We start from the raw sequence: 14,511 nt of genomic DNA, 5'->3' as shown, positions 1-14,511 counted from the left end.
ATAAGTGACTATAAGAGGAAATGCGTGAAAAATCTTTAAAATTAAGAAATTTCTTATGAATAATTATCAGAAAATGTTCTAGGTGCATACCTATTTTTATGCACATATATATTCAGAGTTGCATAAAAATTTCTTAGCAGAAAGGATTTGTCAGAGCAAGTGGAAGCATTTTAAGAAGCTCTGCTTTAATCAGTGGCATGCAGAAACAGAAGTGTGCAACACCCGTGAGCAGAGATTAAACTGGTCACATACTCAGTAGAGAATAGGAGGCTGCAGAGAGACAGACTGAGATCCTTGTACACACACAGTCAGAGAGAGGTCTTGTCAGAACATTCACCTACTAAGTTACAGCACCAGTACAGCTTGTGTTCCCTTATCCTCCTCTAAATTATTAAACTGAAAAGAAAAATATTTAATTTCTTTTTTTTCTTTTTAAAAAATTAGAGCTCTCCAGAACAAAGGTGTGACAAAGAACTTTACTTAAACCTTTCAACCTTTCAAAGCAAAACATTAGCCTGATACTTAAAGGCTACTTTTGTGGTATGTTTTTGTTTTTATTGTTTGTTTTGGTGCCAGGGTCAAACTCTGAACCTCATACACATGGGATGGGAGTATGCTCTACCACTGAGCCATATCACAGGCCGCCCCATAGGTTGCTTTACAGTAACAGTCTATTTATTCTTTCGAAAAGTAACAGTTTATTTTTGTAGAAGGCAAAAATTCCAAAAAAAATCCTCAGAATTGCACAATTCTTAAGTTTTATTAAGACAACTGGTAATTTTCTTTAGAGTGAGAAAATTTTCTATCACTGCCCTCTTAAAATGTTTTGGAACAAGATATATGAGCTATAAGCTGCCTGTCCTAAACTAAATCTAAGATAACTGACTAGAGGGTATAAGAGATTAAGCTGCTTTTGTTGTTGTTGTTGTTGTTGTTTCTTTGTTTGTTCTGGAGCTACATCTTTCAGTGTTCCAGAATGCCAATGATGAATCAGAGTTGGCAACGCACAAGAACGTGCCCTATCAGCATTACTATTTCTCTGGCCCCTAAGCTCCTGTCTTGAACTAAATCATAATAATCAACAGCTGAGAGACACACTATTCTTATTTTCTGACTTCGATATTTTAAGGGACAGAAAGTAAATCAGAATCTTCTGGTGACAAGAAAATACAACAAATGTTTTATCTTCTAAGTAGGGCATAATGATGGAAGCCCTTTCACTATTTTCACCTAAACTGAAATTTGGCTCTGCTTGGGCGGGAGTTGCAGTACAGTGAGTAAAATGCTTGCATTGCATACGGCTGACCAGAGTTTGATCCCCAGCACCGGATATGGTCCCCAGAACACAACCAGGAATGATCCCTGAGCACCAAAACGCCTCTCTCTCTCCCTCTCTCCCGCTCCCCCTCCCTCCTTCTCTCTCTCTCCCCTACCTCTCTCTCTCCACCCCCTCCCTCCTTCCCTCCCTTCCTCTCTCTCTCCCTTCCTCTCTCTCTCAGAATATCTAAACCTTATTTTCTCTCTACATTAATTAAAAAGAAAAACACAAGTTGATTATTCTAAACTGGAACCATAGTTCCAAGTTTCTCTCTACTGACTCATGGTTCTTGTTCTAATACTATTTAAATCTGATCAGTCACTCTCACTTTAGAATATAAAAACACTGATTTACTTACAGTTTTGACACTTTGTTCAGAAACAAAAATCAAGGTGAAGAAGAGACAGCTCTCTACAGGCTGAAGGTTCAATCCCTGGCAGCACCTTGGTCCCCCTGATGGTTAGGCCTCTGACCCTCCTACCCCACCCCCCCAGTGCCATCAAGTGTGATTCACAAACAGAAAAACACAAATCAACCAAGGCCTAACAATTTGAAGGTTGTTATTATCCTCTCTCCCAGGAAGCTAGCACCTTTTTTTTTTTTGAAGGACACAAGTAGCAGAGCAGCTATTGCACAGAAATAACGCTTTCTCTTATGTGTCTGAAAGTTCAAGATGAAGCCCCGCAACCCAGGCCCAACATGAGCTCTCTGAGCCTGACCTAGGAAGAGTTCAAACAACCTCTTAATATGACTGTGAACAGCAATTCTTCATAGAGTCATCTGAGTGATGTAACTACATGAGACTATCTGACAAATACAAACTGACAAATACCAAAAGATGCTTGCCCAAGTTCAATCCCTGGCAGACCATATGGTGCCACCAAGGTAGTAATCTCTTGAGCTAAGGGTCAAGACTAAACCCTGAGCCCCACTGGATGTGGCCTAAAAACAAACAACAATAATGGAACATGACACCTGATAGTGAATCCTGGAGCAAGATGTATTAATGGTGAAAAATCACTTTCTACAGAAGTGTGATTATTCAACTTCCATTTTTTTTATGAGGAATATAAAATACCTAAAACACATTTTAACTATTCTCATCAAGTCTGCTTTTGCTTAAATTCTTTACTAAGAAAGTTAAGACTACCATAAAATTGTACATTCATAGGCCATAAACACCTGCAAAGACACAGGCAGTTCAGAATGTTATTTTCTGAGTTCTGGAGTTTATATGATTTCAGTGATCCTCACTACCACCACCGCTCTTTAATTTGTCTTTACTGCCTCAGTGAGATTACTGAGATTCATAAAAATCTCATCAACTCTTTATTCCTAGAGAGCAGAAGATGTACAATCCACAAATGTACAATCCACATCTAAGACCAAAACATGAATATTAATGCAGTTCCCACACCACTGACAACACTAATTTCTTGAGGATTTCATAAATTCTTCTAGAGCTTAGAGATGGTCTAGAATGGCAATTGGATGCTCCATACTGATACAAGTTACAAAGATTTGAAAATTTATCAGTTATCAAGCATTAGACATCAAGTAAGTCATAATTATCATTTTAATGCTAACACAATTTTGTCTGTCAACTGAAAAAGTATATACCAAGAAATACAAAAGCACAGATAAAAAGGAAAACTTTTTAGTATTCATGCTTTGTTTTGCCCACCAGTTTGGTGAGAAAACTTTTGACTAGTACTACAAAACCCATTCATACACCCATGAGTAATGGGGCGATTTGCACAGTTCCAAATAAGTAGCTTAATAAGTACAAAACAATAGTGAGTGGTTGCAATCAAATACTCCCTAATAAATCCCCATCAATGCCATATGTACTGTAGTATTTAGGCATCACACACCTATAGCACACACATACACAAACTATGCAACCAACAAGTACCACAAACCTGCAGTAAACGTGCGCGCGCATGCACGCATGCACGCACGCACACACACACACACACACACACACACTCCTCAGCCAATAAGCAAAGTCATGTATACTTTTCAGTGTGCAAATAAAAAGAACTGTAGAAAGTACCCATTTTACCTACCAGACTATTTCATTATGCTTTAAATAATTAGAATTCTTTATATACAACTGTTTCATTCTTCCACCCTCCAAATAATATATAAGCGAGAAATAAACTAACCCATGATATGACAAAGAATAAAGGCAACGTTATAGGAATATAACATGGGTGGTAGATTCAGAATGTTTCCAACAATGTGCCTTTTGCTAACTGGGTTTCTGAATGGCATGAATTGTGCAGGTTAGTAAAGGAAGGAATAACTGTTGAATAGAGGTTGGTATGGTGTTTCTTGATTTCCAAAGTGTATTCCGTTAAAGTACTCAAAATCCAGAGAGGAAAGTAGGGAAGAGAGTATATTTTTATGTAATTACGATTTTCTAAAATCCACACCCTGGAGATATTACGTGTCCTCTGTTACCCATTTATGAGTGCTCTGTGTTTGTTTGCCATCATTTCAGTAGGAAACCCCCACCCTCCAGTACTTTGATTCATTAACCTGGCAAGACAATCTGGGATATCTTCGTGAAGCTATGATTAGTGAATTCCAACCCTCTGACCAGCACATGAAAGCTCATAGGTACTCACCCTGCAAACTGGGCACTGCCAGTGACTACTGCTGTCTCTAAGCCTGTACTCATCAGACAAACACTTGGAATGATACACACGAAAACACAGGTCACATATCAACACCTCTCCAGGCAAATGGCATTCAAAACAATACCAGTCATGATTTTCTGTTTCCCAGTCCTACAAAAAATACAAAATAATTTTGTATGACATTTTGTCAGTATCTGCAATGACTAAGAACAAAATTGAACTAAAGTCCATCAGAGGTTAGGCATCATAAACAATTGAAGACATTTACTGTGTTAAACAAGAGGGAAAAATACCCAGAAAAGTGTTTCTTTAAATTTGCAATTCTTTCCTAAACAGTATTAATATTTAGAAAATAAGGTGATCTGAGAGCAAAAACAGTCCAAAAATCAATTATGCCAAAGCCAATCCCAGTACTAACATTGTCTTTCATTTTAAGATAGGATCTATGGAATGATTTCTTCAGAAAACTGAATATTGCAAACCAACATCTATTTTATTTCAAACAAACCTGCTTTTTCTTCTGCCTAAAAAAACTGTATTTGTGTGTGTGTGTGCGCACACACACACACACATATATATAAAGTACTTAGCACACTGTGGGAACAGAGAGAATAATCAGAATTCAGAATGTCTATGTTCTGATAGGTTAACAATTTTTCAGGGTCTGTTAAATTTGTAAAAATAAATTGAAAATGTGAAACTAAAGGTTTTAATCACATTTTCCAAAGAACATTACCAAATATATACATAAAGAGTAGGCTTACTTTCTAATTGGAATTTTAGATGGAAGTAAAAGATAACTGCAAGACTATGGTTTTCTTCAACAATTTCCTTGTTATACTTGTTTGAGGGATACAAGCCAATACCATCTAAACATAAACAAAAAGATACAAATTCCTTTAGAATTAATCCTTCATTAATATCACTCTTCACTTTTAATGAAAACACCTGTAAGAGTGATGGACTGATTCTCAACCCATTTCGATATGGTAACTAAATAAATTAGGGTTAAAACCATATTCAGTGTTATCAGAGCAATGCCAATGGAGTTCTCAAAATTCCATAGGGGCTCTGTCATTCTTTTTCATTTTACAAATCACTGTCTACACACTGATTCTAATGCTGAGCATCTTTCTTGCTTGGTCTAGTATCAGGATCTGCCCCAACAAATGGGCTTCAGTAGAGCACAAAAGACTTCTATGTACTACTGTTTGCCCAGAGCCGAGAAACAGTCCAAAATTCACCTTTGGACTAATTGTCCAAAAGTATTACCTTTTCCAACTTAAACTTTTCACATCAAGGCACAAGTTAATCGTAAATGCTACAAAGATGTAACTTTTCGGCTTGTTTTTCATTAAGAAACTGGTAGTCTTCAAAGACCAAAGTAATAAAAGAGCTTGACCATTTTCAGTGATTTGCCACAGACGTCTAACCCCTGCAAACTTTGGTAATTTCAGCCAAACTACTAAAAAAAGAGTTGTATGACAGCGATCTAACACAAGACCCTAATCTGTACGTTACAGGAAAACAGGTCCCACAAAGTGGGCATGACATTCTGGCACTGCAGAGACCCATAGCACATGTGGTGCTTGGCTACGCTCAAATAGGCACCACTGTATCCACTTTAATGCACAGGTGCAAGTTTCATTAGCTCATTATTTTTGTATAGAAAGCTCACTGATAAATCAGGTTTCAGTAGAAATCACTCGATATTTGTTTCTAACTTATGGGCTCTTTCTACATTTAAAAAAAAATATTTCAAAATGTTTTCCTTAAGTTATTCAGAAACATTTTCAAAGAGTTGGGGTGGCTTATCTTTGACTCTTTAATAACAAATGAAACTGCCATCTTTAATCACCTGCATTTAAAAAGATTAATTCATGTCCCTGTGATTCCTGAAATGCTAGATAAGTTGATTTAAAAGGAAAAAAAAATCCTTTCCATCCCTTTCCTCTTTTGTTTCACCATGAAACAAAAGATAAAAACTGTTCTTCCTTCAATAGGGTGTTTAACTCCAGACACAGTTTTTTTGTAACAATTAAAATCCGAAAGTATAATTCAAAGTAAGCTAAGGCAAAGAGACATCTAGCTATATGTATATAGAATGATATGTAACTATCTCCATTTTCTAAGAGAAAAGAATGAAATGGGGTGTAGGTCCTGTTTACACTACACATGTAGCTGTTTATACTGTGCAGAACATACAAAGGTCAAGCCTAATGGCTATTAAACTCTACATAAAAATATTTTTCTTAAGTATAAATTATATAAACATGTTTATTACAGGCAGAGTTGCCTAGAATTTGTTTTAAGTAAACTGAATTTATTCATTTAAATGATGTTTCTTAATATTCAAAACTGCAGGTCTGCATTTCCACTGGGCTTCACTGGATGTCAGTGACTATCTTAGAAACATGATCCACAACACCAACGCATGAAATGTCAAGTTAAAGAAGCCAACTGTCTAGCAGAAAATCAAAAACTAGAAGCAATAAAAAGAGAGTATGATTTTTTAAAAATGAACAACAGTAGCAAGAGTATTTAAGCCAGCCTAAAGAAAGAAATACAATACAAAACCAAACAGACAAGGAAAAAACAGAAAAAAAAAGTTAGAATTAAAGTAAAATAACATAGTGCAAAATTAGTTCACCTTGTTTGGGGTTGCTGTCCTGGAGAAAGGCTGCATACTGTAGGCCTTTCAAAATAAAAACAAGATAATCTTGGTCTCTCTACTGTAACTTTGCTCAATATCAGGCAACACACAGAGCTAACGGGATTATTGCATATGGTAAAACTGTTTACTACACAGTATATTATTTTGCAAATGATATCAACTATAAGTCTATGAATGGGTTAATAAATAATGAAAACTCAGTTGCATGCTCAAGAGTTATAGTTAAGGAGAAAACTTTGACACTAAGACATAAGCTACAAACAGACATAGAGAAAATCCCTCTCTAGGAATTCATGTACCATGAAACCTTAATAATATTTGAGAAACATTTTGCTAGCAAACTCAATGCCGTTATTAATTTCCATGAAACCGTGAATATGTGTCATTTTTATCAGAAAGGGGCTCAAGGCTAATTTATTTGGGGGAGGGGGAGATTAGATACGACTGATGTGAATGTATCAAATGCAATACTTCACCACTATACCAAAAAATAGAATTTTCACAGGCTCGTTTCAGAATCCAGTAGCAACATTCTACCACCTACAGAAGCCTTCAAATCTCCAGCATCTATTTAGACTCCTATTAAGACAGGAGATGGGCCGGCTTAAATCCCAGCTCTGACCTCACATACTGTGGAATCTGAGACAAAACAGTTCACATCTCTATCATGTTCCATCTGTAAAATGAATAAGCAATAGCATCGAGTTTATATCTAAGGACCAAATAAGTGATCAAGTTATTAAGCTGGCCTGTCATGACAAAAAGTAGGAACTGAGAAATCACAAAACAAAGTGATAATTGTACATACGTACTTCATTTAAAGCTTATCACAAAAGCTGACTCTCACACTATTTCAGGAAGCTAGGCAGAGCAAGAAAACATTATCTCTAACTGAATGAATTTAGAGATGACACTGAAGCCAGACAGCTCACTGTGAGAGCTGTGGGTGTCGTTCCCAAATAATTCACCCCCTTGTATTCAAAAGATAATGGATAAAGTAATTTTTAACACTATTCCCTAATTCTAGTTAATGAGCAGATAAAGCTTACATTATCAAATACGTAGTTTTGTATCGTAACAAGATATAAGGTGAGTTCTCTACAATTCTCTACAATTTAGTTCCATTCATTATTGAGGTAAGAAATTAACCATTAAAGTCTCAGTAAATTAAAAAACTAAATGATCATTTGAAAACAAACTTACAATATTGCTTGCCAAAAGAGAATTTAGACAGAAGAAAATAATAGAACTCACACACACACAGACACACACACACACACACACACAAAATCAATATAAGCCAAAAAGAGAGTAGAGTAAAATGGCAATTCTTTTGCAAAGTAAGGATCATTTATAACTATATTACAGTTTGAATGCATATGCAATTATAGTGTAATCCTTTTCTAATTAGTAATCACCAACATTTAATAAATGATTTTTATACTTGGAGCAAGTTAAAGAGTGGAAGAAATCTGTAGTTCTGCACATAATTTAGCATAGATATGTTGTATTTCATATTAAAATCTATGGTATCTATGAGGCATGGTTTTTAATTGACAATATTTAAACATGAGTAATATATAATAACTATTATTATAACAACAAAAATGTGCCATAATCTGAACTTAACAAAAAGTATTACTTTATTATGTTGTATTTACAATGTGGGCTGGGAGTCCAGCTGTTTGGACTCAGCTGGTATATTTTCAAGAATAAAGATAAGAAGCACTTGCCAAGGTCATATCCAATAGTGAGATTTCTGAAGAAGAATAAATTCAATCTTACCTCTTATCTCAAAGATCTAAATTTCAAGGGCTCTTTACTGTTTGGGTTCAGAAGCAGTTGATAACAAGGAAAAAAAGTGATCTGTCTTGCCCCTAAAACTAAATTCTTTATTCACAACACAGCATAATAATCTCTTTAAGAAACCACAAAAAGTGCAATTTCTTTAATTAGGCTTCTCGAAAGGAATCAAAACCCTAAACAAGAAAAATGAAAAACATAAAGAATTAATTCCACCTTTTCTTCAAGGCCCACTGTAAAAACAGTCTGTAGCATGGAGTGGATCATGTGTGAAGTCCTCAGAAAGAAATGGGAGCCAGACAGTCATCCACTGAGCTCAGGGCTGCAGTTACCACTAGAATCAGAGTCAGCAAAACAAACTAAGGAAAAAGCTCAAACTGAAAACGGCAGCTCAGGCTCCCGAATGAATAGATTATTTTTGAAGCAGAATCAATAGTGCAAGAAGAAACGAGACCCTGAGTGGTATGAGTGGTAAAGAAGGAAAGAAATAGTTCTGTAGTCACTGAAAACACCACTTCACGATTTTTCAGGTTATCCTCTAAACTGGTGATCAAATTACATCATGCCCTATCAAATGTTACCTGTCAAATGACAGAGAGGATCTCTGACCATGACTATAGAAAATTACCAAATAGATTAACAATATCTGCCTCAATAGAAAAGATATTTGAGGGGCTGGAGTGATAGCACAGCGGGTAGGGCATTTGCCTTGCATGCGGCTGACCCGGGTTCGATTCCCAGCATCCCATATGGTCCCCTGAGCACCGCCAGGAGTAACCCCTGTGCATCACCAGGTGTGACCCAAAAAAGCCAAAAAAAAAAAAGATACTTGATAATTTTTACCTTCCAAAATAAACTATACTTCAAAGTCACCTACTCTACTACATTACATGGTACTATTCAAAGAGCTTCCAATTGACTGAATGCACATGAGAAATATATTTCTCATACCATCAGACATTAATTATGATCAAATATGGATTTAACGTAGCCATCCATGTATCTAGAAAGCAAGTTGACGATGAAGGGATATAGAAGAACATGTAGCGTTGGTTTTAAAAAAAAAACACCACAGAAAGGAACCAGGGAGATAGCTCAGAGTAGTGTGCATACGTGCATGCCCTGCATACATGAGGCCCCAAGTTTGACCCCTGGCACTGAATGGTTCTCAGGCACCGCCAGACCCAAGAAGCATAAAATCATCAGGTCCACCATGCCAGATCAAGTATCACCAAGAGAAGTGTCCAGTGCTCAGAGCAATGCTAGGGAGGTTACACACACACACACACACACACACACACAGACATACACAGACACAGACACAGACACACACACACCCCTCTCTTTTTTTTTAAAATAAAAAAAAAGCCTTGCTATAACAATGAATAGCACACAAAGACTTTGCAAAGTTTCACTCTATGACCTGGCCCATTGGTTTCTTTACTAAAATCAATTCAAAAACTATGAAACCTATCTCTAAAAAAATTATTTGGATCCCATAGTAAATATAAATGGTATGTGAATCTGGAAGTTTAAAACAACCATAAAAAATGTTAAGTGACTCCCACCACAGTCAGCAAAGCTGTCATTTTTAAAACTGGTCAACATACAAACTTTTGTTTATTTACTAACATGTAAGTATTTCTAGTAATTGCAATTTTTGTTCTATGATCACATGAAGATATTTATCTACTGATTTTATCCTAGTTTCTCTGGATAAATGACCACTTTGATGTGGCTACAAATGGGGATGAATGAGCATTTCCAAATGTCTACAGATCATTCTAGTCTGAAAGAGAATGGCACTACAATGAAGGCACGCTTCAACTCAGAGACACTTCATCTTCAACAAAATAGAGTATGTTCAGTCATACTCTGACATATTAAAGTAAGATTTTTACTACATGATTGCTGGAATTAATAAAAAAAATAATGTTCTAGGCAGGGCTAATTTTCAGTTACATGAAATTTTCAAAAATAAACACCGCAACAATGCTCGAGCGGGCCCAGTAACGTCTCCATTGGAGACTTTGTTGTTACTGTGTCTGGCATATCGAATACTCTCGGTAGCTTGCCAGGCTCTCCGAGAGGGGCGGAGGAATCGAACTCAGGTCGGCCATGTTGGCCGCTTGTAAGGCGAACGCCCTACCCGCTGTGCTATCGCTCCAACCGCAACAATGGTAGAATACAAATGCAACCCCAACAAACTCTCTATTCAACTCTAGTGGAGTGTGACTCACATGTCTTTCTCAAAGTAAGGGTAGAACTGGATCAAAGTAGGTCCAGTCCTTTGCAACTAAGTTCCTCAGAGAATGAACTTATGTAAATTATCAAAAGCAATCCACTCCCCACCCACCTAATGTGAGCTAAAGATACTATTTTTAGAGGCTACAGAAGAAAAAAAGAAGCTTCCCTATTCGTTTTTCTAATGACAAAACATCCTGAGTAAAAGAAAATTTGTAAGGTTTTAGAAATGAGTATCAAGAGACAGTGAGATAGCTCAAATGGGCTGGAAGTGCTAGAGACCCATTTTAATCCCCAACATCCTCATGGTTCTTTGAGAAGACCCAAGAGTGAGCAGGGAGCTAGGAGTAGATTCTGAGCACCACAGGGTATAGCCCTTCAAGCAAAAAAACAGCAAAGAAAACATTCTAAGCCTTTCCTTCCAACAAGTTTCTGCTTGACTTTCCCTTTCTTGATGCTGAAGCAGAAAACCAACAAGGAGAACAATGCGCATCTCACCTTGAAAACTCAAGTTTAAAGAGAGCCATCAGACAATACAAAGGAAGAGAAACTGGAAAGTTCCAAACACACCTCCCAGCATGCAAGATTGTGATCAGCTCAGAACACCTTTGTGCAAATTAGGCAATCCTTCTAAGGCTGATTCTGCTAGAAGAGAGTTCACCACTATGTGCTGAACTTCTCAAGAAACACGAGCAACATGCTGTCACTCACAAGTCATGCAAGTCACAAACGGCCCCACACACAGCAGGCCACACGCCTGGGCCATACAATCCCTACAAATATACGAGAGCTGTCAAAGGGAGACACTCTGTGTCAAGTGAAGCATGTCAGCATTCTACTCTCCCAGGGCATGGAAGCTGTGTATCACAGTCCCTGGGTGGCCTTACAGTAGTCTGCTCATGATCATAAATACAGACATAACTGATCTCACTGTTATTTAGTTTCAACGTTAGAGTACAAAGGTATCAGTATCGGCTTGAAGTACAGATTACAGAGGAGATCTGATGGGAGATTTTGCTTGCAGGGTTAGTAAGAAATTTTTATGCTTTTGGTACACTTTATTAAGATATTATTTTGTCTTAAGCATATTTATTCACTGACCAAAAACTTGCTTTAACAGTTTAATGCTTTGTACAATCTCCTATAACACTTAAAATAATCAAATGAAACAGATTTCAACATTCATATACATTGCAACTGTAATGTGTGTCGAAGTGTTAAGAAATATCCTCAAGGTCATATAACTAAGTTCATGAGATGGGCTTAAAACTGCTATTATAAGAGACTAACTTTCTTCAATTATTTTAGAAGTTTAATATGTGGGGGTCAGGGATAGTAAAGTAGGTAGGGCACTTGTCTTGTATACAGGAGACCTGGACTCAATCCTTGAGCAGAGTCAGGAGTAAACCCTGAGCACAATTATGTGTGACCCAAAAACAGAAACAAAAAGTTTAATACGTGCATATCTTATTAAAAACAACAACAAACTCTAGGTGCCAGAGCACAGTGGGGAGGGTGCTTGCCTTGTATGCTGCCACCCTGGGGTCGATTCCCAGCACCCCATATGGCCCCCTGAACCCACAAGGAGTAATTCCTGAGTGCAGAGCCAGGAGTAACACCTGAGTATCCCTCGGTGTGGCCTATAAACCAAAACAAAACACAAAACAAAACCCTGAACTCTATACATGCATACTTAGCATATAATGCCTGAAATAAGAATCAACCAAAATAAAATTTGTACTGTTGTCTGATCTACATATAAAATTTCACCTGGGAAAATAATTTTAAGGGATACAACTATGAAAATATATAAAAACAAAAATGAAACAGAACTGAGGCCAGAATGACAAGACAGCAGATAGGGAGTTTGCCTTTCATGTAGTCAACCCAGGTTCACCGCTGGCATCCCAGAGCACCGCCAAGACTAATTCCTAATTGCAGAGCCAGGAGTATCAATGTGTGTGGCCCAAAACAAAAGTAAAAACTTTTTATATTAAAAAAAAAAAGGAACAAAAGGCCTGAGCAATAGTATAGTGAGTAGGGCCTGCACATGGCAGACCTTTTTAAACCCCAGCATCCCATATGGTCCCCTGAGCACTTTTTGGGTATGACCCAAAAAGCCAAAACAAAACAAAAAAGCACAGAACTAATGTAATGCTAAACACATAAATAACTCACCAACTACTTACTGAATCACACTGAAAAAGAAACTTCAATTAAAGAGAATGTAAATGGAAACACTTAATTCTAAAAAGTAAAATCACTTCTTTGAAGAGCTGATAGATGATTCACAAATCGATACCCCATGAATCACACCTTGTATTCACTATTGGTTAAGTGCTGTATAAATATCAGTACTGTTCTATACTACATCTGTGAATTTCCAAACGTTTGGAGATTCAAATTTTTTATTATATGTGTAACTTTGAGTATATCACTAGTGACCCACTATCAAAAATCCTCTTGTAAGCAATCTGATGTAAATAAATTGATAACACTTGGTATTTTTATCAGGCTTGAGATTCAAAGGCTTTTTTAAATTAGAATCTATGCTTTACCTTGTTACAAAGAAATTAACAAAAATTATTCTGTTAGTATTTTCACTTTAAGTTCTTAAAAACACTTCTAGGCTGAAGTGATAGTACAGTGGGTAGGGTATTTCCCACGCACATGGCTGACCCACATTTGATTACAGGCACCCCATATGGTAGCCCGAGCACCGCCAAGAGTAATTCCTATGTGCAGAGCCAGGAGCAACCCCTGAACATCACCAGGTGTGGCCCCCAAACCAAATAAATAATACCAGTGAAATGAAAAATTCTCTCTTCCACGATTTTTGTCTGTGAAACTTTGAAGACACTGATTAAATTGGCAAACAGCATTCAAGTTGAACAGCAAGTCTAATAAGTCCATACTTAATAATTTCTGTGAAGCAGGTCCCCACAAAGAAACACATCGTCAACTTATTACTCTCGTTCCACAGCTAAGTGTTTCATGGCTCAAATGCTGCAGAGCCAGAGAGAAAAAACAGTTCAATATTTTGGGGAAAGCTTTCCTCAAAGAATCAAGATTTTTAAAATTTTTATGTCATTTTCTATACATCAGTAAATCATAAAAAAAAGATTTTGTCTCACTTTCATGTTAGATTTTAGAGAATTCAAGATAAAATGCTAATGACTAAAGTATTTTTGGAAACTAAAAAAACCTATTGTATTTGAATTATATGACCTTAAATGACGTTCCTTTGCTAAATTTTCTTCTAATCAAGGTGTAAGAAATATCAAAAGCACAAAAGGCAGAAAACAGAAACATTATACATGACACCAGCTTTTATATAAGAAAAAGTATGCTTATGTATGTCTGAATACTGTAATATATATAAAAGGAAAAAAGACTAAACTATAATTCAAGAGTCAAAGCAGAAGTCAAACTAGGACCAAAGAAGACTGTACAGTCTAGCAAGAACTGGGGGGAAAAAGCAGAGAAAATTCCCTCCTGGGAATTCTAAGTGTCACAAAACCAGTAGTCACCAGTTTACAGAGATATTTATCAGGGAAGTGTGACCCCTGGAGCCCTGGGATCTGCAACAACCCAACTACAGTTGCATCTGGGATCTGGTATCACAGGACCTCAGTGGTTTGTCTCCTAGCCCTCCGCAACCCCCATCTGTCCAGATCACATTTCCGTTACCTATACAAACACATTTTACAAGTACTTCTTGAAGGAAAAACAAAGGATTATCAATGAATATACATTAAAAGGGTTTTTCACTTTTTAGATTTAAAGTAACATAGGCAAGAAAAGCAGGCTCTTTGTAAAATTAAGTT

The 14,511-nt window shown here is 36.8% G+C and overlaps 1 protein-coding gene across 9 annotated transcripts in view; it reads right to left on the bottom strand.

Moving 5' to 3' along the window:
- The window catches only part of ZMYND11 (zinc finger MYND-type containing 11), a 96,023-nt gene that overhangs the window by 29,747 nt on the left and 51,765 nt on the right, over window positions 1-14,511 (bottom strand). For 5 of the 9 annotated variants that reach the window (XM_056114752.1, XM_056114751.1, XM_056114750.1 and 2 more), the window contains 2 exons: window positions 6,614-6,658; window positions 3,952-4,113 (listed from right to left, as the gene is read on the bottom strand). The exons of 2 other annotated variants lie outside the window; for them this stretch is intronic. In XM_056114752.1, coding sequence (XP_055970727.1) covers window positions 3,952-4,113; window positions 6,614-6,658 — 207 coding nt within the window. The remainder of the gene's footprint in view (window positions 1-3,951; window positions 4,114-6,613; window positions 6,659-14,511) is intronic. 2 more of the 9 variants (XM_056114753.1, XM_056114756.1) reach the window with 1 other exon arrangement.

This window comes from Sorex fumeus, unplaced genomic scaffold (assembly GCF_029834395.1).
Source record: "Sorex fumeus unplaced genomic scaffold, SorFum_2.1 ptg000026l, whole genome shotgun sequence".
Classification (NCBI taxonomy): Eukaryota; Metazoa; Chordata; class Mammalia; order Eulipotyphla; family Soricidae; genus Sorex; species Sorex fumeus.
The sequence above is the reverse complement of the archived record's forward strand: the minus strand, read 5'-3'. Positions and strand labels throughout refer to the sequence as shown.